Genomic DNA, 27,287 nt, shown 5'->3' on the forward strand with positions numbered 1-27,287 from the left:
TGCTTCTGCACATGCCCGTCACAGGTACTATGCATCTATACATACATATAGTAATATAATCTTTTCAGCATTACTGCGAACGTTATATGAACAGCTTCTTTCTAAATATTTATTCCTTTTTAAGGACAAAATTAGTCTGGAGGAATCGACATTAGAGTGTTTTTCTATCAACATTAGATGTGAAACCTTAACAATCAATACACTTTCTTGATTGCTTGAGCTTGAATCAAAATGTAATATTTGTTCTGCCTCTCATCAAATGACGGGAAATTCTTCTTGCCTAGAAAGGGAAATGATAACAAGAAAGAGTAGGAACAGAGAGAGAGAGAGAGAGAGAGAGAGAGAGAGAGAGAGAGAGAGAGTTGGAGAGGCAGAAAGGAGACAAGTGATATAGAAATAGATAGTGGGAATTAAAGAACAGTTTTAAACGAAAGATGTTATGCCAACTTTTATATCCAACTCTGTTGGCGTTCACTTTCCTGGGCAACGCCGAATAGCGATGCTAGTCATATAAGAAGCAGACAACTAAAACGAACTGTGCCGTTCTTTCGGTTAAATATTTTTAGACAGTCACCAATATAATGCCGTTAAATATAGACATTGTGTTATTTAATACTATCTTTCTTTTATTACAGAAAGGGTGGATGCGTATCTTCACTATGCAAATACGTGTCTGGTTTTGGATGTATATTCGTTTCACGTGATGTTATCGCTGTAAATCGTTTAAGTTTTTTATGCCAATTCTTGTCTGAGCGCCTGAATTTGCCATCATCGATTGAAGGGTATTCTTTTCCCCGTCCGTTTCTTTGCATCAGATTATACGGATTGCTTTTTAATCTATGCATATCTTTTTAAATTACATTACGTGTTCGTTAATTAAAGTTTGTTTTCGCTATAACATCTCTACAATTATAGTAATGCAAATTTGTCTCTGTGTGTGCAAGTTCTTTCCATATAGACTCCTAAACGGCGGAACAGATTTTCTTTAAAATTTACAGAACTTTAGTGTATAAGTCTGAGGGTGATCTTCGTAAAGTTTGATCTCAAAATACCCCTGATATTTACTGATAATCGATAAGCGAAACCCTTATTTTAATTAATCTATCATCGGTAAATACATTTTTCCATGTTATCACTTACAACAATATTAGAACAACGGGCCGTGAAAATTCTACTGTGGGTAAGTAGATAGCGTGTTTTTTGTTTGTTTTATTTATTTATTTATTTTTTTTGCATGACATGTTCTGCAGATTCAATCTCCACACGTAAATTTCTTTATTTTGTTTTTCATTAACTGAAAAGAATTTTATAGGACTTGAAAATATACGTGTTTTTTTTGTTTGTTTTTTTGTATGACGTGGTCTGTAGGGTCAAACCCCGCACGTAAATTTCTTAATGTTTTTTTGTTTTTCGTTTACTGGAAAGCAGTTTATATAAAACAATTTGAAAACAGTGGGTTCTCAAGAGTGCAATGTAGAATAACATATTTTGAACTAAGTTACTGCATGGAGGCACGCGAAGCTTCCTCTCGAGCGATTTCACGGATTTCGATGACAATAAAAATATAGGAGTGTGAAATATTCGTTGATCATCATTCATTCCCGGGCAACGTTGGGTCTCCCTGTTAGTAAATATATATTGTTTAATTAATGTATTAATATCATGCATTATTAGATGACCCCCAATTTTATAATAACAATAACTCTATTCATATTTAGATATAATTTTTTTCACAAAAGTTGCTCCAGGCAAGACGTGAAGCTATTTAATGTTAAGTGGCTAATGAGAACAAAAGATGATTATCGCGAAGTGAAGAAATGCCGATTAATCTTTCTCTACATTATTCCTATGTTTTATGCTACTGTTTGAAGTTTGGTTAATCTTATCACAATGTTTCGATATTTGTACTGTTCGACCTTCTGTCGTCGTTGTAACATTTTTTAAATTTTCACCTAGATTTTTATATTTGATTTGCTTGGATAGATTTTTCTCATTCCATCCCTGATGCCTTTTTGATTTTTAATATTTTATAGGTTTCTTCACCAAGGATTGAACTCACAATGTTTGCGTAGAAGTCAGTGTAGTATATCTCTCAGTAATCACCTTTATCCACTTAGATATGTGCCTAAGCACCAAATTTGATGGTTAATATTTATATAAATGTAAGTATGTGTATACTTATTTACCATCAGACCTTATTTAGAAAACCTCTCGTAGTCGGTAGCATTTTTTAATTGAAAACTATACCTAAATATTTGATTTGCGGGATAGAATATTCGCTTTCTGTATCTCTCTAATATATTTAATATATTTATTTTGTTTTCCATCAATAATTAAACTCATAATCTCAAGGTAGAATGCAGTATAGATGATCTCGTAGACATCACCTTCATCAATTTAGCCATTAGACTATTTGTCCAGGCATTTATATAAATTTAAATAATATATATATATATATATATATATATATATATATATATATATATATATATATATATATATATATATATAAGTTTATATCGTAAACTGATTAATCGATCATTATGAATTTATAGCATATTTTGTAGGTGGAAAATAACAAAATATCAGCTATATATATAAGCGTGATATAATTTATATATCAAAGGAAAATGGTGGCCATCCTTTGTTAATATTCAGATAACATTGATTGTTGTGAAGTTTTGATAATATGTGTCACATATAAATTATTATGTATACCTAAAATGTCAGTTTTTAATGGCGGTCTGAACTGACTTCGATTAGACACAAATTAAGCAAGATTCCATGATTTCCTCTTTTTTTAAAGTCTACCTAATCTTAAGCTTTAAATAGAGACATTGTCTAGAATCAAAATCGTATAACGGATTTTTATGAAAATCAGAAAAATAATTTTAGACATAAAACATTATTACTGTATTTGAATCTACAAATAGGCCGTAGACATTAGTGTATACTTCAGATCTGGCAATGAATTTTACCTGTACTGACGCGGGTTATATTCTAATTTTATTATATACCCGGTATATGAATTTATTATTTTACTCCCTATTTTTTATTCATATATTATGGTAAATTAATTATTTTTTATGTATATATTATGGTGAATTAATTATTTAAACCATGAAGTCAACCTTTTTGGATTTGTGTGTTCTATAATCTAAAGCATTCAACTTCAATATTTCTTGTCCAAATTAAATAAAACAGAATCTGTCATGCTCTAAAATATATTTCGAATCGATTTCATGGAATAAATACCCATTTCTTATCTGTATTTTATTTTGGGATAGTGATATTCAGAATGAGGCAAAGGAGTTTCCTCCGGAAAAATACTTCTCCTACATTCATTAACAAACGGATGCATTTGCTTTTATTTTACTACGACTAGATCACTGCTTATCTAAGGCAAATACCACTTGGGGATAAGTGCCAAGAAACTGTCGGTTGATCGTTGATTTGAACCCTGTGAGGATTGAAAACAACCGTGGAACGGGCAGAATAATTCTTCAAAGAAATTAATTATTCAAGAGCCATTTTGAACCCATGTTGTTCATACGAAAGACCATCACCCCCTATAAAATTATATAGACGGTATTTCTGTGAGACGTGTTCTGATTAGCTAATCGATGATGGTAATTTGTGATAGATTCGACCAATCACTACATTTGCTCAAAGAACATAAGTGTCGTCTAGCCTGGTAAATTCGAGTAAAAACAGACCATTCTTTTCTAGTAATTTGGATTTAAATCGGATCTAGATGATTTATAACTACTCAGTATAGAGAAAATAGTTGCCAATGTGACAATACAACACTATAATACGAATACTAGAAATAACAGTGCCGAACAGGAGATAAACACTACGATTTTAAACCAACACGATGTCAACATTCATTAAAAAAATGTTATGTTTGGGGGGGGCCTAATTCGGATTTGTATATTGGGGGCTTAATTCGGATTTGTGTTTTGGGGTTTTATTTAATAAGAATTAATAATGATTTAATCACTTTGTAAGCGAGAGCCGAATTTCACTTATTTAAACAATCTGTGTGGCTACTTCCTCAAATGCTTCAGGAAATTTATGTTTATATATTCAAATGTCAGTCATTTGTATCTTTTAACCATAGTTAAAACAAACATGTATTACATTAGGATCTTATAATTAAGAAAAATAGAAGTCTTAAAAATGTTTAGTATATATTGTTTTTGTTTTATAATTCTAAGAATTATAATTCTAAGAAAATATTCATTTAAAATTGAAATCTTCTGAAGTTATTTATATATAATAATTTTACATTAAAACAAAATTCCTTTAACAAAATTAATTATTTGAATATAATAACGGTTTAGAGATGATTAAAACGCAGATGTAAATTAATATATTTTTTAAATTTAAATTCTAATTTTTCACTCATATAAGGATGCTTCTCAGGAAAATATGTAAACATTTTAAAAAATTTTTAACCCGACATGTTGTCGCGTAGTTGTAGCTTTCTGTTCCAATTGAAGATTGATATTGTTATGACCAATTCCAATGTGTTGGCTTTGTTATGCCTGTGTAAGTCATATTTCCACCGTTTAAATGCATTGGAATTTGAATATTATAACGGTTTATAAACAAGTTAAAATAAAGATTTATTTATTTATAAATGTACATATTTATTTATTTAAATTCTAATTTTCGACACATATATAAGCATTTATAAATACTATTTTATAAAATAATTGCTTTAATTATTTATTTAATGATGCGAACATTCCATCTTAATAATCTTATTTTATTTTAAACACTAATTTCAAAACTCAAAAATGCTATCAATAAATTTCATTTTGACAGTATACTTAGAACAAACAAAAATGACAGATTCGAAATTGGCTTAAACAAAATTTAAAGATAAAGACTCAAAGGCAACGCTGGTAGATAATATAAAAGTATCATGCACTCTTTCATTCTTTATTACTAATTCCATTATTGCGTTGATATCGGTACTTGTGCTGCAAAGATCAGAGATCTTTGTAGCTGTACATATGCGATTATTATTAGAATGTTCTGATCTTTTAGTACTTCTGTCTTGCTGCTATTTTTACCTCACCACGAAAGGGTTACTCACCTCTCGTCTGTCTCCAAACATAACCGATTTTTTTTATTTTAATGTTTCACCACGAACAAAGAAAGCAACGAAATAATTTTGTTTCATATTTGTTCCCCCAGTTCTTTGGTTGGAATACACAAATGCATGTGTTGTAATATACGAGTTTTTAATCAGGTTATCCCCCATAGAAATCCTGACTTCTTGATGAAACATTCTCAAGGGGGCGTGTAATCGCTCTCATCTATCCGGATGTTCTTTTGTTGGTAAGAAATATCTAGCAAATTACTGAACTTTAAAACTTTCTATAATTCCAGAATTAAACATATCAAATCAGTTTTATATTCAGCATTGTTGTATTGTCGATTGGTTTGTTGGTTGTTTTTGTTTTACTGCATATACACCCTTTTCAGGTTATTTAATGCCGAATCCAGTGATTTTGAAGAACAATTTTTTAATTGAGTATATTTGTTTATTTTAAGTCGGTTTCTATTTAACCCATAGTTGGGACCCTAATAGGTACAACCACTCCGGGTCAGAGTGGACCTAGGAGCAATGGCAATTAAAGGGTGGCTCCACACTCCCCAAAGCCCGCAAGCTTTTTTTTAAGGTCATTTCCGGTATCGTTGTATCGTCGAGTGGAAAACAATACACATACATAATGATATATAATAGATTTATTGTGATAAGTGCAATAATTGATGGCTTTGTCCGTCAGCAAAAACTCGTGAATAAGTTGGTCAATAAACCGCTTAAAGCACGCTATGAGTTCGCATATCCTACTCGCTATTTCAACTCTCAATTACCAGTTTCGCTCTCCTCAAATATACACGAACTTTAGTCAAGCATTTGATCCATGCCACAGCAAGTATATGAAAGCACAGCTGAACATGCCTCAAAATGCTGAAAATATTAATTATACACTGTTTCTGATGCTTCAATTTACATAAAGTTTCATCCTAGCAGCAAAGCGATGTCTTTATTATGAGCTATTATAACATGATCAAAATTGATACTATATATATATATATATATATATATATATATATATATATATATATATATATATATATATACGGCAGAAAAATACACAATCGAGAAAGTGAGAATATTATATTCAGCAGAAAGAAATATTTTTTATTCCAAAAATCTCTTTAAATCAGTTGGAAAGAGCTGGATATATTAGATATATATTCAACTCAAAACTGAGTAAAAAACAATAAAGCCGAAAAAAACCTGGACTGGTATTCAAACAAAACCCGTCAACCAGAAGCCAGGAATGGATGCAAAATGCGTTATAAGCAAAATCTAAAATTTAAAAAAGGTATAATAAAAATATTTAGAATATCTCCCTACGATTTTTTTTACCGTTTTCAGATGAGTTTTTCGGTCTTATTACCAACATATTACATCTGTTAAAGTTTTTTTTTTACCCAGGAACCCTGCGTTGAAGTTTTTTTTTTTTTCGGACGCAGTTTATCTTGGACAAATGTCGTGTTATTCTAAACACCATTTCAAAGACATCAATTGGAAAATCTATAAAGTTTGCACCTTTTCTCTATCCTGCCATTGCTTTCAATTTCTTTCTACCCTTTTTTATATATATTTTCTATTTTACATATTTTTATATGTTTTCCGTATATCGTATCTACTTATCCTACGGCGATTTTTCGATGTCTTGGTTATTTCCTCTTCTTTGTCATCATTCTGTTTCCGTTTTTCATTTCTAATGCAAATGTTCTATATCGGTTTTTATTTGTATATCCTTATATTTGTAGAATGATGGCATTTCTCTTATTTTGATGAGAAGCATTCATCTTCGAAAGTCCATGGAATAAAGAGGTTATTTCCTGCTTTCTTCTTACTTTCCTCCTTATTGATCTGATGATATAATAAAATTCCATGTGACCTTTAATCACCCATCTTTTAATTTAATGTATGAATTGCTCCTCTTAACCGGGTAAAGTTTTTATTATCGTCATATATTTATTTTATTAAATGTAATGGATTTTTCAGTTTCATTGATTATATATATATATATATATATATATATAGCTTAATGCGATCTCTCTCTCTCTCTCTCTCTCTCTCTCTCTCTCTCTCTCTCTGTATATATATATATATATGTATATATACATACATATTTGTTGTATAGCTACTATATTTACCGAACCACGACACATTTATTCTCGGCGACGGTTGTGCATGGTTAGTGTTGTAGGGAGATGCACGCAGGGGAATTCAACGAGGTGATTAATCTCAGCCCAATCGTCTACAACAATGATATTCTTTTCGATTGTTAATATATAAGTATTTGTGACCTTAATTGCCTGTTTTGACATAGCATTCCAACTGTAACCGCTTTTTTGGTACATTTGTTATTTATTATTGTCCTAAAACATGCTAGCTTTCTCAAAACGACCTTGGTATATGCAAAATGTAATAATGCAGTTGTACGCTTTTCTTGAAATATCCAACACACACACACACACACGCGCCCACACACACACACACACACACACACACACACACACACACACACACACACACACACATATATATATATAGTCTGTTTATTATACAAACCCTGTTGGTTACATATGTGCATACAGGTTTCAGTGGAATCTCAGTTAAGAGAGACCACCTCATCAGACCGAAAAAAGAAGGAACATTAAAGCCACAGTCAAGAGTTATTTTGTATATAAAAATATATTGTAGGTGTGACTAAACCCTCTGGAAAAGGAGGTATATAGATCGTGAGGACGTGTAGGTGGTGTTAGGGAGTAGAGATGTACGAAAGAGAGGAATATGGGTTGAAAGAGGGATGGAAGGTGGAAGAGGAAATATATTCCAGGCCCGCCAGATTATCTCAGCGGGGGGGGGGATTTCATGGCTATACGTCAGTTGAAGGACGTAAGTCTATTTGCTTTGATCTAAAAGAGGCAATCCGTGTCCTAAGGTCGTTGTTTTTTTATTTATCTTCATGGTCATCCATTCATTGCAGACTTTCTGTTTATTCAATGTGTTAATACATTTAATCTGACCTATATTTATTTCTTTATTTTACAGATAAATTTAATTTATCTCTTTATAACATGTGTCTATATAATCAAATCAACAATTACTTTTACATGAATTAAATATAGTTATCATAGAAGTCTCATCCTTTATGCGCATAGTAATTAAAAACTTAAACACATGTACATATACAAATATGAAATAAGACAGAAAGGGGCAACTTTGGTAAAAGTGAGTGTCCCTAATGGCGGAGGTCTGAACACAGCTTAAAGGGCGAAATAGGTCTCATGTATGATATGAAAATAAACTGCAATCTTAGGGAGATATCAATCATACCAGTCATTCTAGGTCCCACGGGGCTTATAGAGAAGAACTTGAAGTCCTACCTTACTAATATTCCTGGCGAACCAAGTGCAAAAGAGATCAAGACAGTTGCACTTAAGGGAACAACGAGGATACTAAAAAGAGCTCTCGGTTTGTTTTAATAAAAACAGGGCAATGTTGGCAATTGGTTTGGCTGCCCCATACCCAGCATTACAATTTTCAAAAGAAGAAAATTGAAAAAAGGATAAAAAATAAAAAATATAAACATTTGTACATATATATATATATACAGATGTCTACATCTATATAGACTTTCTTTCAATGGTTGTTATTATTTCCTCTGAATCAAATTCGGGTTAGATGATAACTGTTTGAGATGTGCTTAATATATTCTAGGAATATTTATTTAATTTCTTTGAATTTTATTCATCCCTTTTTCAATACTAGGATATATATATATATATATATATATATATATATATATATTTCTATATTCCTTTATGAAAATAAATTACTATGACTGTAAACATACAACAAATATATGATAGCATACATGCGACTATTAAAATAGTTTTTTAATCAATTATGTGCTCGACTCTATTATATAACGCTGTTTTATAACAATCCTCCAAGTTATATATCAACATTGTATTAGAAACATGTTAGCCATATAGATTATTTTAGTTAACCGTTTCGGATACTTTATTTGTAAGTATGTAAAGTCCACTTAACTTTTTACAACTAATGATATAATGTGTTCTTATCAGTTTATTATAATACTAGCCTGGGTGCCGGTGTAAGCCAGGTGTTTGGAGTTGTGTGTTGAGCAAAAAAAAAAAAAAGTGGCAGTAGGCAGGCGCTAACCCGTACCGCGATGGAGTAAAAAAACGTGAAAAACAAAAACGTGACGTCTTTGCTGTTGCGCCTATCGCCAAACCAGAAGTAACGTAGGTTTAAATTAGGGCTTGTAAATCGAAAACAAGGTATGACTTTCGAAAATGACGGCGAAAATAGCAACCTCTCCCTGTAGAAAAATTCCCAGTTGAGGGTGAAGGATTAATGTTTTTAGACAATTTTTCGATATTTGTCGCATCTATCGAAATTTTTAGACAGTCATACATACATACATACATACATACATACATACATATAAACAGACAGGCCAGATTTATACCATAGATGAATGAGTATAGTTCGAAATGGTGTATTAGATAGGAAAACTAGAGGGTGGCACCTACACTCATGTTAACTAACTTGTTTATGCTAGTATATTTTACAACGTTTCTAGGTTAATATAGTTATTAATAAAAGGTGCACTGGAACCACTCCGTATCATTTCAACCATATGTTGATTTATTAATAAACTTATTAATAAGGATGTACTTATGGGGTTTATAGTTGCAAAATCATTCAGATGAAAGGAATAGTTGTTTGATGTTTTTTACAGCTTATTTAATACATACCCTCCACAGAGTTTGCAGCTTATAGTCTGTCTTCTATCGTGAATATATATAGTTCAAAAAGAGTAGGTCTATGTGTGTACATTTCCCTACGCAATAACTCTGTCAATTTTTAGTCTACAGACTCGAAATTTGATATAGAGGGTACTGAGATTTGGGAAAATTGATGTGATCATTTTTCGGGCAGAAATTTGTCGATTAAGGGGTCAAAGTTTAACGATTTGACCTTTGAGAACTCTACCAAACTCCTCCGACAATTTTGGGTCTAAAGACTTGTAATTTTAGATATAGGTTCCTTGGACATGAATCTAACGTAATAACTTGATTTGAGCCCTAAACATTAAATTTTAAGGTGTCATAATAGGTGTCAAATTAAAAAAAATTAACCGTTCTTTTGGCTCAGCATACACTTTAAAACACCCGGGCAACACCGGGCACCCATGCTAGTATCCCTACAAAAGTGAACGTGTCTGTGTATCTGTCTGTCTGTGTACATTTCCCTACGCAATAACTCTGTCAATTTTTTGTCTACAGACTCTAAATTTGATATGCAGGGTACTGAGATTTGGGAAAATCTATGTGATCGGTTTTCAGCCAGAAATTTGGCTGTTAAGGGGTCAAAGTTCAACGATTTGACCTTTGAGAACTCTACCAAACTCCTCCGACAATTTGAGGTCTAAACCCTTGAAATTTTAGATATTGATTCCTTGGACATGGATCTTACTTAATAACTTGATTTGAACCCCAAACAATAAATGTTAAGGGGTCTTAATAGGGGTAATTCTTTTTTAAAAATTACCGTTTTGTTTTTGTTTTTTTGCTCAGCATACACCTTCAAACAACCGGGCAACGTCAGGCCCCCATGCAATTAGTTAACTAAATATGATCATCCCATGAGAAAGCCGAAAAAACTAATAGGGAATTAATCAAAATGAATGTTTAAAAGAATATGCAAATTAGCTAGACCGTTCGCTAGTGAATGTAGTTCCACAGCCCATGTATAAGAAAATTGTATTTTCTTTTTAAATAAATAGAAGAGGATTTTTAACATGAATATCAATACACACAAAAGAAAAACGAATATATATATATATATATATATATATATATATATATATATATATATGTGTGTGTGTGTGTGTGTGTGTGTGTGTTTGTGTGTGTGTGTACATGTTTGTATACGGCTTAATCACGTTGACACATGACACATCAGTTCTCGTCCGAAGATGACCGAAGTTAAGCAACGTTTAGCCTGGTTAGTACCTGATGAGTGACCATTTAGAAATATTAGCCGGTTTATGTGCTTTCAGCTTATCTCAGCCTTGTTTTCAGTCGTCGTGAACAACCACTTGCCACTGGTATTTAACAATGCCGGCTTAAAAGACGTGTGTTTGAAGATTGCGCAACTCTTGCCACAAAAATCCCGCGCTCAGGTACTCTTACAGTGGGTATCCCTAGTCTATCAACACTGAAGAACGCTACCAGATGTTGAGGAAAATAAATGGAAGAATAGAAAAACTCTCAGAAAACACAAGACACAAATTAAGTAATAAATGTTTAGGCAGCCTAATATCTTATTTTTATCAATCTACAAATATTTTCCAGTTATTTTAATAAAAGAAAATCATATTAGTCTGAAAAGTGTGTCCACCGTTAAATGTCATAAATGAAATGTTGATGTGAAAAAAAAACGTTATTTTCGTCATTCTGTGCCTAGCATCAGGCAAACACAGAAAGTAACCAGATTACATGATATACCATAGCAAATTACAATGTATTATAGATCGATACAATGTTTTATTGTTAATATAAACGGCATTTTAAACCATTGCAATTTATTTTATGAATATTATTTACACATATCACGATGATTAATTTATAATTTCCTTATTCAGATTGTTAAAGCATAAGCCATGTTTTGCAATATGATCACCCATGTTGGACTGAAACAGCGCCATTTAGTCAACAGAAAATAAGTTATCTTAACTTATCAAGGCCCGGAAGCTACTCGGGGATAAGGGTTATTGCGTGTACAGTAATCAATGAGATAGTATCGTAGTAATCATTAGTATTGGATATTTGATAGGGTGTCTTATTTAAGAGAGCGGTTTGTTAGGAATTTTTTTATGTTGGACTTGAAGACATCCAAGTTGTAGTAGGGTGAGAAACAGGCAAAAGGAAGAGTGTTCCACAATCGTGCACTTCTAAGAAAGAAGCTCTGCTCATGGAATCTACGTTTGGATTTAGGAACAGATAAAGAGTTGGGAAAATTAATGAGAGAAGTTTCAGCTAGACGGGTGTTTTTTGTGAAAGATTGGTGAGGGGGGAGCAGAGATTAGAGCTCAGACGAGCACTTGCCATGGAAATAACGCATGTCTTCACACAACACTACTTCTGCGTATTGTCATGACATAGCTACTTCGAACGAGAACGTCTTTTGAAAATTTGAAAACCATTTATATGGATTTAACATAACATCATGCGAGGAGCTCAAACATGAGTTAGATTCATATTTCAAACCGAAACATGAAGAGTTTCACACGCGAGACATTTATAAGCCCGTAAATTGATTAATCAAGTTATAGAGAGCAGAAATCGTTATTGTTATGTATAAAAAATGTTCAAAACCACAGTTTTTCATTTTTAAGATAAAATTTTAAATCGACCAAAACTAATTCACCGACTTAACGGTTATTAACGGTTACTTAAAATGTGCAACTTTTAAAAGATATACATACACTCATGAGCAAGAAAAATGGCCAAGTGTGAAAGAAGGAAAAAATCGATTTTTCAATATTTTTCCATGAATTTTTGTTAATTTTAACTGAAAATTTTTATTTTGCAGATCATTATTATTATACCATATAATAATAAGTGAAAAAATGAATCCTAAAAATGGTAAGACCGCATATCGGCGAGGATATAAAAAACCGAATTGCAGGGTTAAGGCAGTCGAAAATGATTTTGATTTACAAGCAGTTTTTTGATATTTTAAGAAAAGAAAATGTCAAAAGATCTCTTAATGTAGTGAAGCAAATTGGTCGAAGCTTCGAAGTCGAACGCTTGGTAAAAGGGAAATCTGGTTCTGGTCGCCCTAGAGCATCCACTTTGAAGGATAACCATAGGCTTTAATTAACTGTTTTGAAGGAGTGAAAGAAAACTTATCTTGACCATAGTAAAGAATTAAAAACAGGGGCTGGAAATTCTCTTTATAGATATACAATATCTAGACGAATGAAAGAAATGGGATTTTCTTCTAAAAGGTATGCAAAGAAGCCATTTTTTATCTAAGAAGAACATCAACGATAGAAAGAGATTTTTCTCGTGTTTTGGCAAAAAAGATACAGAATGGTTCAGGAATGTTTTCTGGTAAGATGAATAAGGATTTTGTCTTGTCAGTGATGTTCCTGATTCTCCCGAACGGTGCAATCAAAGAACTGGAGGAGGATTTTCGCCAAGTTGCATAAAAACGACAATTAAATACGGGAATGGAGGGATAATGGTATGGGGAACTTTTACTGCAGCAGGAGTTGGGGAACTTATTAGATGTGAGAAGTCAATCAATGCAAAGGAATACATTCGAATATTAGAAACAGGACTGTTACCAAGTATCCAGAAACTGGAAATATCCCAGAACATTATTTTTCAACATGATAATGCCTCTGCACACACTGCTAAAGTCACAAGAAAATGGTTTTCTGATAATTAAATTGATGTGATATTTTGACCAGGTCAAAGCACCGATTTAAACCCAATCTAGAATATTTTGTCCATAATATCTCGTGCATTGGCTGGAATAACTTATGAGAACAATAACACATTGTGGGAAGCTGTGCAAAGCGAATGGAATAGCGTCTCCTCTTCGCAGTGTTCCATTTGGTTGAGAACATATCTAAAAAGATTGATCTTTAAAGAAATCAAAAGGGAATGCGATATCCATACTAAGCATTTATTAAAGTAAATGTCTTGTTCTGTGTTATTAGTCTCGTTTAAGTTTCCTTGTTCAATTGTTCATTGTTCAATTTAACTTTTAGTGCAATAAAATGTATAAAATTTGTTTAGTCCATTTTGTTTTGCTCACGAATGTATATAAAAATGATTACGTTGCTGATTCACTACCATGTTTCACTATCTACGGTAGTGAAACATGAGCTTTGACTACTCGTCAAAGTGAAATCTTGACAGTGGCTCAAAGGAAGATGGATAGGATAATGTTAGACATCAATCTACAAGACACAAAGACAAACATCTGGATCCGCCAACAAACAAGAGTTACTGACAACAATTCTGCCATAAAACATCCAAACACAGATGAGCAGGGCACGTAGTCAGACAACATGATGGCAGATAATCCACCAGGAGAACGAGATTGACAACTCGTGAACATAAGAGGACAAAGGGAAGAGCAAGAACGAGATTAAAGGACGACCTGATACAGCACATGACAGAATTAGATGGTTAAAGTACAGAGAGGGATTCCTCACTGAGTGATAAAAGCCTTATTAATTGACGCTACTGATTAAGTAAGAAGTAAGTTTAAAAATCATTCGAACGAAATTAAATATTTAACGGATTATACAACAGCATGAGACTTACCCGTTTTTGTTCGTATTTGATGGCCATGCGAACTCTTGAAAGATCGTGGATATCCGCTCCTCCGTGAAGGGCCGCCATTACTTCCTCATTGGTTCGACAAAGTTCTAATAACTCGACAGCGTAGTTTTTACAGTGATCACACAAGGCTTTATATTCACTCTGAAAACAGATAAACAAAAAATGGATTTAAAAATCAAATCATTAGTTTCGCAAATTAGGAGACAAAACAACAACAACACCAACAAAAAAAAATAAAAATAAATAAATAAATAAACGTAAAATGAATACTTTCCAACACATACTCACTTGACTAAGTCATTTGCCTGGGGGATATTTTGTATCTATTTTCATTTGTTTATTTGGAAATTCCAGAGATGGGGCACAACCTATTTTGGACCGTTTGAAGAATGTCACCATTCTATTCAAAGATTCTCTTCTTTCACCCTGAACGTACAATGAATATCAATGGTCATATCTCTAAAAAAAATTATTATTTACGTTAAAATGTTTTTAACTAGTAATGAGGGTATGACCCTAATGCTATGGATGATCTTATTTATAACTATGGTTAGGACAATCAACCAATGAGAAGCCTCCGACCTCATAATAAAAATATCGAATTTTGGATTCAAGTCAGTTCGCTGTCAGTCTCCATTTTTAAACTACTTAACCACTTCTGATCCGGATTACATTGATTTTTCGTCGATCTCATGCCACAATCTTCATTCTAAAGAAATAGTCAACACTCAAGATCGTGTCTGCATTGGTTCTTCGCCGATTTGATTTACTACCGCCATATTTGCTTAACATAATGCCCCAACATTCACCAATTTAGATATGCTCCTAGAAATCAATTTCACTTAAAATTTTCTTGATACATTAATATCAAATCTGTTACTGTGATTGCTGCGAAAATAGTTTGGAGCATTCCACTGCTCCAGAAACTATCGGACTCTTGGTGCAGTCCTTTATCATGGAGTAATGCTGTCATAATTAAAGAGATACAGCTCAAAGCTCAATGCCTTGCTATAGCAGAGTACAAAATTGATTTCCAAATCTAGTAGTAGTTGCTTGTGTTTGCTACTTATACAAAATCTATTGCCAATGTTTCTTTGCTCTATCGTTGTTTAGATGGCCAATCTATTAGTCCGTAAACTTATTTATCATTAAATAAAGCATAAGTGAGCTGGCGTATATCGTGATAAACTAATGTAACTTATGGGGATACATTAATGTGATTTATGGTATCGCACGGAAACGAAAACGTTCCAGATGACATGCCACAAATGAAGAAAGATTGATCAAACTATGTGAATTTTACACCAGGTAGATCCAATTGCTATTACGCAATATGATAATGATATTCTTCTCTTCAGACCAATAGAAGCTTTTTGAGGATTTATTCAATGATTCAACTTAAAATTTGAAACGTCAGATTACACGTTCTGTTTTGGAGAGTCTGCCCCATCTAAAATAATTATTTTGAAATCCATTGGCCAATACAATTAAAAAAGACTATGCGTTCGTCTAATATTACTTGCTTTATTATATTCATTTATTATATTTATTTAATATATTCAATTATTATATTCATGCAAACTCTTGAAAGATCATGGATATCCTTATATTTGTATTATTCTATGCAACGATAATTTAGTTTTTATGTGTTCCTGTTAAATGTACTATGTAGAAATTTTCGTAGACGAAAATATTAATTTATGAGTTTAGAAATGTGCAAATTTCGATGCGACACGAAATAACTTCCAGTGAAACCGAAATAGAAATGCACAGTATAAAATTGATTTTAAGCATAATGTTTTACTTTGGATAGAATAAATAAATATTAACATACAATTTATCAAATTAATGTATTAATCTAAAAACACACACACACACACATATATATATATGTATATATATAGTTTGATTTTCTTTATTCATGCAAAGATTGTTGGCTATATATGTACATAAATATGTATTGGCTATATATTTACATACATATGTAGCCAACATTGTATAATAAAGAAAATGATATAGTGTACAATAATATAGCTGTACTTGATAATGAGCATTATTTTATAAACACCGAAGTTTTATGGGATTAACATCTACGAAAACACACAAATGCATATATATATATATGAGCAAACAGTTAATAAAATATGTCAAAAACACTTTGAAATGAGTTAAAAACATTTAATCTGAAAAGGAACACTAGATAAATGGATAGTCCTTAATCCGCGGAGTTTCGAAGAAATACTTTCCTTCTCATCAGAGGGTAGGAATTAGCAAAATGCGGGATCGGGTTTTGCATGCAGAAGTATTTGATGTAACAACAAGTAAGTCAAAGATCTTACTTTAAAACAAAAAAGTGAAGCAGAGTTAATATGGTGAAGAAAAAGGTGATTACACATGAATGGATAGTCTGGTGAAAGATATATATATATATATATATATATATATATATATATATATATATATATATATGTGTGTGTGTGTGTGTGTGTGTGTGTGTGTGTATACATAGCCCCCACATATATATACGAGGGGCGTGCAATAAGTAATGCCTCTGACCCACTTCCAGTTGTCTGATCTAGCTGAAATTTTGCATGTGCGATGATTTTTGAACTGAGTCAGGTGTGAAATGGAGCCTGTTGGATGTTAAGCAGTGATTCGGTTTTTGTATTTGAAAGGACGCACACCACAGGAGACTTTTGATGAAATAAAGGAAACTTATGGTGACAATGCCCCATCATATGACGTTGTAAAACGCTGGCATCGTGAATCCAAACATGGCCGGAAACTTGTGGAAACAGCTTCCAGACCTGGTCGCCCCCTTCTGCCATTGATGAGGCATCTGCCCGTCAAATTGAGGCTGCCATTTTGGAAGATCGGCGCATTACTATTCGCCAAATAGCCCAAGATGTCAAAATTAGTACAGGGTCTGTGGAAACTATCGTTCATGACCATTGGAATATGCATAAGGTATCTGCCAGATAGATTCCCAGGTTGCTCACACCATTCCAGAAGCGAGAACGCGTCGAGTGCTCGAGGATGAATTTGGAGATGTGCCAAGAAGATGAGTCAAAGTTTTTCAAAAGACTGATTACACAGGATGAAACCTGGGCCCATCCCTATGATCCAGAGACCAAAGTCCAGTCAATGCAGTGGAAGCACTTGGACTCACCACCTTCACAGAAGGCAAGGTTGAAGCCCTCCGCTGGTAAGGTCATGCTACCAGTCTTCTGAGACCAGGACGGAGTAGTGATGACATATTTTCTGGCAAAGGATACCACAGGTACAGAAACCTATTATGCTTCACTTTGAGGAAATTAAGGGAAGCTATCAAAATCAAGAGGTTGGACAATATCAGCGAAGGTACCCTCTTCCTGCAGGACAACGCTCTGGTCTACAACTCGCATGTCGCCAGATCAGAAGCACGGGCGTGTGGTTATGAAATCCTGCCCCATCCTCCATACTCTCCTGACCTTGCAACCTCTGACTTTCACCTCTTCCCAGCCATGAAGTTGTTTTTGAAAGGAAAGCGTTTCCCAGATGATGTAGCCTTGATTTCTGAAGTCATGTCGTGATTGGAGGGCCAAACTTGGGTGTTCTACAAAAACGGTCCCCAGAGCTGCATCAAACGATGGGAGAAATGCATAACTCTAGGTGGTTCCTATGTAGAGAAATACTAATAACTGGGCCAAATGTCGTTGCTCTACTGCTATGGGAAGTGGGTCAGGGGCATTATTATTGCACGCCCCTCGTATATATATATATATATATATATATATATATATATAGAGAGAGAGAGAGAGAGAGAGAGAGGGAGAGAGAGAGAGTAGTAAGTTATAAAAATATATATGGCAATTAAGCTATAAAGAATATGAGAAAGGAAGGGAGAGACATACAGAGAGAGAGAGAGAGAGAGAGAGAAAGAGAGAGAGAGAGACTGGAAATAGCATATAATTTTAGGTTATCACGCATTTAAATACCTTATTCCTCTTGATTGAAAGGTTACGCAAGGGGACACTCAGACCATACTTAAGGTGCAAACTTTAAAAAGAACGGTCAGAGACAAAACATTGTAAAACATTGAGGTTGCAATTTTTAAATGGTTTAGAGAAATTGAAATTGGCGTATCTCTGTCGATTTGTTCATGCACATATAAATTATGTAGTAGAAACTTGATGACAGGGCGACAGGGTGCTGAAGTAAATTTGGTTCATATAGTAAGATTAAAAGAAATTAAATATGGAGGATAATAAAAATTACAAACACACACACACACACACACACACACACACATACACACACACATATATATATATGTATAATTACATCAGGAGGATGATGATTAACATATGTTCCTTACTTGCAAATGATTAAAACGTCACACTCTTAAAAAATAAACGTGGCGGTTATGTAGAACACAGCTGTCGAACGTTTGCGTGAGCGATGAAAACAGGATAAATTTAATACAGTATTTTTTTAATGTTCGATCGTTACCTATTTAGGCCAAGAATCACTCATTGTTAATTAAACCGAATAATTGTCAGCCTGGAAAATGAAGAATATTATGGGAGTATTTATACTGATTGATATTATGAATTTCGTTTGATCACTTAACGGGTAGTTTATAGAAAGAATTTGTTAAACATATGATTTAAACTAAACAAAGTTGTAATCAACAAGGAAGCATTGCCATTCCATTGTCTCGAATACTAAGAATACCTTCTATTAATAACGATTTACGTTGGACATTTGTGTATTTTTAACTGTGGTTAAGAGCATAAATTAGGGTTGAAAACAATATATATACATACATATATATATACATATATTTATATATATTTATATATATATATATATATATATATATATATATATATAATTAAATAAGAGTTACAGTTAAGTTTACCAAAATAATCCAAGATGGCAAAACTAAAGTATATTATAAATATTGAAGAGTTAATATTTATAAAGTAATCTCAACCAGATGTAAACGCTCGATAAAACTAAATAGGAAATAGAGCTTATAATAAGAACAAGTAGTTAATAAAACATCTTAAAAACGCTTTAAAAAAAGAGTTAAACACATATTTAATTTTAAAAAGCACAAAATAAGTGGATAGTCCTTAATCCGCAGGGTTTCGAAGAAATACTTTCCTTCTCATCAGAGGGTAGGATTTAGCAAAATGCGGGATCGGATTTTGCTTGCAAAAGTATTTGATGAAACTACACGTAAGTAATAGATCTTACTTGGTAACAAATAGTGAAGCAGAGGGCATAGGGTGAAGAAAAAGGTGATTTCACGTGAATGGATAGTCCGGTAAATGGTAAAATATCAATAACGGTAAAATCCCCCCCAAAATCGGTTAAGTTTCCATTTCACAAGTAAAATCCAAGGGAATCGCGTGATTGAAAGATGGTATAAAGTAATCCAAAAGGAATCCGTTGAATAATTCACAAATGGGGACAAAAAAAGGAAATGCGTTTAAATAATAATATTAAAAGGAAGATAAGATGTGCGTAGAAAAAAGAATTTAAAACGACTGTCAAGGCTAATTTTGGAAGAAGGAAAGTATTTCTTCGAAACTCCGGGGATTAAGGACTATTCACTTACTTTGTGCATCTTTTTTAAAATAAAATATGTTTGTAACTCTTTTTCAAAGTGTTTTTAACATGCTTTATTAACTACTTATAGCTATATATATATATATATATATATAAAAGTGAACGTGTCTGTATATCTGTGTGTCTGTGTGTCTGTGTACATTTCCCTACGCAATAACTCTGTCAATCTTTAGTCTACAGACTCGAAATTTGATATACGGGGTACTAAGATTTGGGAAAATCGATGGGATCGGTTTTTGGTCAGAAATTTTGCGATTAAGGGGTCAAAGTTCACCGATTTGACCTTTGAGAACTCTACATAACTCCTCCGACAATTTTGGGTCTACGCACTTGAAATTTTAGATATAAGTTCCTTGTACATGGATCTAACTTAATAACTTGATTTGAGTCCAAAACAATAAATGTTAAGGGGTCATAATAGGGGTAAAATTTAAAAAAATTGACCTCTGCGGTCTCTTCCAAATTACTCAGACAATTTCTGGTCTAAATATTTGAAATTTTACACAAAGGGTATTCAGAGATAGGGCAAGTTTTTTCATCCGTTTGGGTCGAAAATTTTTAGTTACCAATATATAAATGTGTGTATGTTTGCATGTCTGTCTAAAACTTTCGACAGAGGCGACGGATTTTGACAAAATGTTTAGTTACCAATATATAAATGTATGTATGTATGTCTGTTTGCATGTCTGCCTTAAACTTTCAATAGAGGCGACGGATTTTACCAAGATCAGTATCGTTTTAAAGTGCGATCTTTCATACGACAAATATCGAAAAATTGGCTAAAAACATTATATCTTCCCCTTTTACTAGGTCACTTTTTTCGCCGATATTTTTTAAAATTATCCTCTCCTTTAAATTGTCTAGCCTTAATTTAAAAAAAAAATGTCACTTCCCGTTTTGCGGTGGTCGTAACAGCATAAACGTTAGGTTTTACCCCGTTCTTTTCCTCCTTTGCGGTACGGGTCCGAGCCTGCCTTCCTACTACCACTTTTTTTTTTGCTCAACATACTCATCCACACACCCGGTCAACACCGGGCGCCCATGCTAGCATATATATATATATATCTATCTATATATCTATCTATCTATCTATCTGTATATATATATATATATATATATATATATATATATATATATATATATATATATATATATATATATAAAACAAATAAATAGGACAGTGGAAAAATAAATTGTATTTTTAACTACGTGGATAAGTTTATTCGTGGTAAACATATTTTGAAGCGTTTCCTGATTCCAAATAAATCGAGTGTCAACGCTGTTTAGTTAAAAATAAAAAATGGCTGCCGTAAGAAATGTTCCGAAAAATTGAAAATTAAAAAAAATATTGGTAGAAAAAATATAATATATAATAATTGAAATGCTTAACCAGCATTTTGTTTAATATTCGATTATGGAGGGTACTTGTGCAATGCTTATGTCCGCCATATTTTATTCCTTCTTACTGAACAGAATTGATGTTTGTTTTAAGAATAAGAAAACAAAACGCTTTAAAATATGTTAAAACACAAACTAATTTATGCAGGTAAGTAAAATACTAACTTATGTTGCCTTTGGTAACATTTATTTGTTGCATATTTATTTTATAATATATTTTATTATATTAAATCATAAAAAACGATGTTTTCTTTCAAAACAATAGACTTTATTATAGAACTGAATTCACGTGACATTTGTTCAGTTTGCCTCGACTGTTTAAATTGCCCATAAATAACAACAGCTATAAAATTATAATCCTTGAAAGTACAGGAAGGATGCGCCAGATAACTGGAATCAACTGGCGCTACGTTACTTTAAAAGGGAAATGGTTTCCTTTTAACTATGCGAAGATTGAGCCAAATTTATCATTTGCGGAACTGACACTGGGAACAGCTATCAATGTCGCTTCCACTTCCTTTCTGAAATGAACTGCTTATCAAACTACTAGAAGATATTAAAGAGTTATGCAAACGTAAAATAACTTAAATGTTTATATAAGCTAATAAGATACTAAATTCATCTACATAATAATACCCTACGGTATTTTCATGTTCGTTTGTTGCAATCACATGATTGCTGAGGATGTAATGTCAAAAAATACTTTACAAAATTTCATGAGAAGCCGCTGTTGTGTGAAGCATATAAATCGAACTAAAATCTACTTTATTGACAATAAGGCTAAGATCAAAATGCACTTTATGTGTGATTGTGGTTCGTAGCATACCGAAAATCTGTGTCTGGTTTATTATATAGACATATTGGGAACGTCTTATTAACAAGTTTCGACTTTCTTTCTTTCACTTCATATTTTATTCGAATAAATTCCAGTATATATATATATATATATATATATATATATATATATATATATATATATATATATATATATGTGTGTGTGTGTGTGTGTGTGTGTGTGTGTGTGTGTGTGTGTACAGGATTACAACCGTTCTAATGTCCTCTAAGAAAAACTTTACAAAATATTCCTGCTCCTTGTCAAACAATACATTTTGTTGTAATTCTACATAATTTAATTCAGAATATATATATATATATATATATATATATATATATATATATATATATATATATACATATATATAAAAGTGAACGTGTTTGTGTGTGTGTGTGTCTGTCTGGGTGTACATTTCCCTACGCAATAACTCTGTCAATTTTTAGTCTACAGACTCGAAATTTGATATACAGGGTACTGAAGTTTGGGAAAATCTATGTAATCGGTTTTTGGTCAGAAATTTGGCGTTAAGGAATCAAAGTTTAACGATTTGACCTTTGAGAACTCTACCAAACTTTTTTTTGGGTCTAAACGATTTAAATTTTAGATATATGTTCCTTGGACATGGATCTAACTTAATATATTGATTTGAGTCCAAAACAATAAATGTTAAGGGGTCATAATAGGGGTCAAAGTTTTAAAAAATTGACCGTTCTTTTGTTTTTTTTTGTTTTGCTCAGCATACACCTCCAAAAACCCGGGCAACGCCGGACACTCGTGCTAGTATATCTATAAAAGTGAACGTGTCTGTGTGTGTACATTTCCCTACGCAATAACTCTGTCAATTTTAAGTCTACAGATTCGAAATTTAATATACAGGGTACTGACATTTGGAAAAATCTATGTGATCGGTTTTCGGCCAGAAATTTGGCTGTTAAGGGGTCAAAGTTCACCGATTTGACCTTTGAGAACTCTACCAAACTTCTCCGACAATTTTGGGTCTAAACACTTGAAATTTTAGACATAGGTTCTTCGGACTAGGATCTAACTTAATAACTCGATTTGAGCTCAAAACAATAAATGTTAAGGGGTCATAATAGGGGTCAAAGTTAAAAAAATTGACCTCCGCGGTCTTTTCCAAATTACTCAGACAATTTCTGGTCTAAATATTTGAAATTTTACATAAAGGGTATTCAGAGATAGGGTAAGCTTTTTAATCGGTTTGAGTCGAAAATTTTTAGTTGCCAATATATAAATGTATGTATGTTTGCATGTCTATCTAAAACTTTCGACAGAGGCGACGGAGTTTGACAAGGTCAGTATCGTTTTGAAGTTCGACCTTTCAAACGACAAATATCGAAAAATTGGCTAAAAACATTAATATCTTCACCTTAAACTGGCCACTTTTCTACAGGAGATCGCTTTTTTCGCCGATATTTTTGAAAGTTATCCTCTCCTTTCGATTTTCTAGCCTTAATTATAACGTACGTCACTTCCAATTTGGCGGAGGTCGTAACAGCAGAGATGTTAGATTTTTCCCCGTTTTTTTCCTCCTTCCCGGTACGGGTTGCAGCCTGCCTTCCTACTACCACTTTTTTTCTACATGGAGGATGGTAGTTTTTTTCACCGATATTTTTGAAAGCCATTCTCTTCTTTGGATTGCCTAGCCTTAATTCATCCTTGCATATCTACCGGTGTGGCAGTGGTCGTAACAGCAAAGAGGTCAAGTTTTTTCCCATCATTTTTCTCCTTTACGGTACGGGTTCGAGCCTGCCTTCCTACTACCACGTTTTTTTTTCTCAACACACACATCCAAACACCCGGGAAACGCCGGGCTGAAATGCTAGTATATATTATAAAATTGCAAAACAAATATTTTGAGTAGGATAGTCTCCACTAATAATACATTAGAAAAATAGAATTACAAGCTAAACTAAACTAATACAAAAACAATACTTCATGATACACGTGTTAAGAGAAGTTCAACTAATTATTAAAAATATTCAAACAGGGCGCATCATATAAAAACACAAAAGAAAAACAGACTAACAGAACGAGGAATAAAATTCAGCCGAACCTTGGCTGAATGAAGTCCCGTCATTAACTGATGAAAACATAAATCCGCAAGTGGGAATACAATTAATTTGATGGATTAGATAACTACGCTAAGCACTGCATGTATATATAAAACGATCAGCTCACCCGAATTCCATGCATTTTAACCTGGCAACTGTCTACGGGTATAAAACACGGAATAGCCTGTATAGCTTAATGCTCATATTTTCATAACTCACTAAATGTTACTGTGTGCTCCCTATATAAAGAAAGATTTTAGAATCCACATGCAAACTAAAGTGTATTTTTATGTAAAATTTCCCCACATGGAAAATGGAGGTTGTCCTTTATCCCTAGTTACTCTGTGATGGTATATATGGGGGTTGCATTTCTCTAAAGACTCATAAAAATACTACTTTGATGACGTTTATAAGTTTTCAGGGAAAACAATGGGAATGGTCTCTCACCTTTAAAAGAAAAAAAAAACTCCCTCCAACCTTCAAATATAGCATATCTGATTCAATTAAAATCATGTGTATAGCATTTTCTTACTCTTACTCGAACGGCTTCCATGCCTCTCAATATGTCGAATCCATATGTGCCTCTTCTAAGAGGGCTATGGAAGAAGAATTCCCATAAATATCTAAATATGAAAATTCGATTTGGCTGAAAATTAAACCATATATAGATAAGATACGGAATCATATGGTTTAAAAATATTATATTAGAAGGCGAGATGTGGGGTTGTAAAAAATAAATTAATACGGTATTATATACACGTAGTAAATTGCGTTGATAAAACTTGTAGTCCGATTAAAATTGCTGCTAAGATGCATGTGAAACTATAAAATACTACATGGTATGTATCGGTAAATAGATGCACTACAACCTCTTGTGGAAGATAATGAAGCTATATGTTAAAATCTATGTCGTCTCCTTTCTCAAGAATATGTCAGTCACGTGAGATCAAAGCAGTCCATGTGCACATGCTTCCCCGGGTCGCGAAGTCGATTTTCAATTCACTGACCAAGGACAGAAAATATTAAGTGTAGTATAAGAAGAAAGACTACAGTTTGTTCCTAACTAGAAGCCAATAAATAAAGGAATCGATTTTTATCTCTCAACCATAACTGGAAGATGTGACACAACGTCAGAAAGTGAGGTTTAATAAGACAGCACTCTGGAGGAATAGTAGTGTGGCCTACAAAAAGGCCTGGAAAGTCTCATCTGAATTCTCGATAGTTGTGTTCAGTCGATTAGTAATAAACGAACCCTTTCTGAAAGGGTATGATGCAAAGCCTGGGAAGGTGGGCGTCCTATAAAAACAAAAGAATACAGGACCAGACATCTCATCCAACAGAGAACATAAACTCTCAATAATGATCCAGATTTTTGTAGTTTTAGAGCCGAAAATACCTGAAAAATAAAGGATTAATCAATAGCATTTTCAGATAAAGAATATTGCGATGGACACTCTAACATTTAACTTATTTATTTAATATATAAAGCGATAATATGTACGGCACAATCACGTTGACACACCGGTTCTCGCCAGATCACCTAAGTTAAGCAACGGTGAGCCTGGCCAATACCAGATGGGTGATCATTTAAGAAGGCGAGACGCCGTATGTACCTCGAGGTAAAGTATCAGGTTGAGAAACTGGCGCGGACTATCCTTCTCTCGAAGGTAGATGGGACTTTCTTAAGCTCTGGTAGGCACCCTCTCTAGTGAGGCCGTCACGATAAAAAAATACCCATGTTCCTATTTACAATATCTCCCCACCACACCAGGGTCGTTTATTAATGTGAAGGAAAGGAACAAAAATAAAAATTGTCTCAGTTGTGAAGGATTTCTCCTCCACTGACAGAGAACACTAAATTGAAGTGCAACATCTGAAGAACATATACTACATCCCTGGCGAAGCATCAAGTAATCAGCTACCGACGAGATTCGAATAACACTACAAACTCGCTCGTGTAGTGAGTTCAAGTTTTTTAATCGGAAGTACCAGCAGTTTAAATTGTTGATTATCAGTTTGTTTTATAATTTTTTGTTATTTTGTTCTGGGGATGGATCTTCCTATCGGATTCACACTCTATCTCATACATTCCAATCAAGAGGTCCTTGTAAGATTCTAACTGCCCCTTTAAGTGTAATTTTCTTGTACATGGTTCACCGGGCATATTTGCCAGGTAGTGTTTGAATTTTTTTCATTAATTTCTTTACTCCCATAGTCATTTAAATGACGGGGATCTTCCTAATATTCCAGTTTCTTTTCATGTCGTACATATGACATTGGGGTTTCGTTATCTATTCCCTTTCAGTAGTATTAGAGTATGTTATATTAGCTATAGAATTCATGTATGAGCGTGACACTTGTGGCGTAAAGAAAATAGTTTTTTTTTTACATAACAGAAGCATTTCTATGAAAGTATATTAAAATGAAAAATCACGGACGGATCACTCAAACATGAAAAAAAATATCCACCCTATTCGTGTAACGTTACCTATTTTTCTTAATAATCGCTCTAAAATCGAAAATTAAACATGATTTTCCTACGAATCGAACGCCGACGAAAGTCATTTAGCAGCAAAAACGCTGAGAAATATAAAAATGAAAAACCCATATTGGAATCCTTCAACCAAGTTATAGAAACTTAAAATCTAAAAAAGAAAAATTATTAATAAAACATGAAGCAAAAAAAAAAAAAAACCTAATTAAATAAAATAAAACTAATATTGAAGCAGATTAGTAAATATGTCAACAAATTCACCGTTATCACACAACTATTTTGTATCTAGAAATGTAAACAAAAAATAAAAAAGAAGGAAGGAAAAGAGACGGATAGGGAGTAGTAGTAGTAGTCTTGGCTTTACTAC

The 27,287-nt window shown here is 33.1% G+C and overlaps 1 protein-coding gene across 2 annotated transcripts in view; it reads right to left on the reverse strand.

Annotated features, from left to right (window-relative positions):
• LOC145276962 (short transient receptor potential channel 7-like) overlaps positions 1-27,287 on the reverse strand; it is a 946,690-nt gene that overhangs the window by 603,629 nt on the left and 315,774 nt on the right. For both annotated transcript variants that reach the window (XM_080128503.1, XM_080128502.1), the window contains one exon: positions 14,485-14,643. In XM_080128503.1, coding sequence (XP_079984629.1) covers positions 14,485-14,643 — 159 coding nt within the window. The remainder of the gene's footprint in view (positions 1-14,484; positions 14,644-27,287) is intronic.

Source organism: Euprymna scolopes, chromosome 5 (assembly GCF_053919585.1).
Source record: "Euprymna scolopes isolate OS-2025 chromosome 5, ASM5391958v1, whole genome shotgun sequence".
NCBI lineage: Eukaryota > Metazoa > Mollusca > Cephalopoda > Sepiida > Sepiolidae > Euprymna > Euprymna scolopes.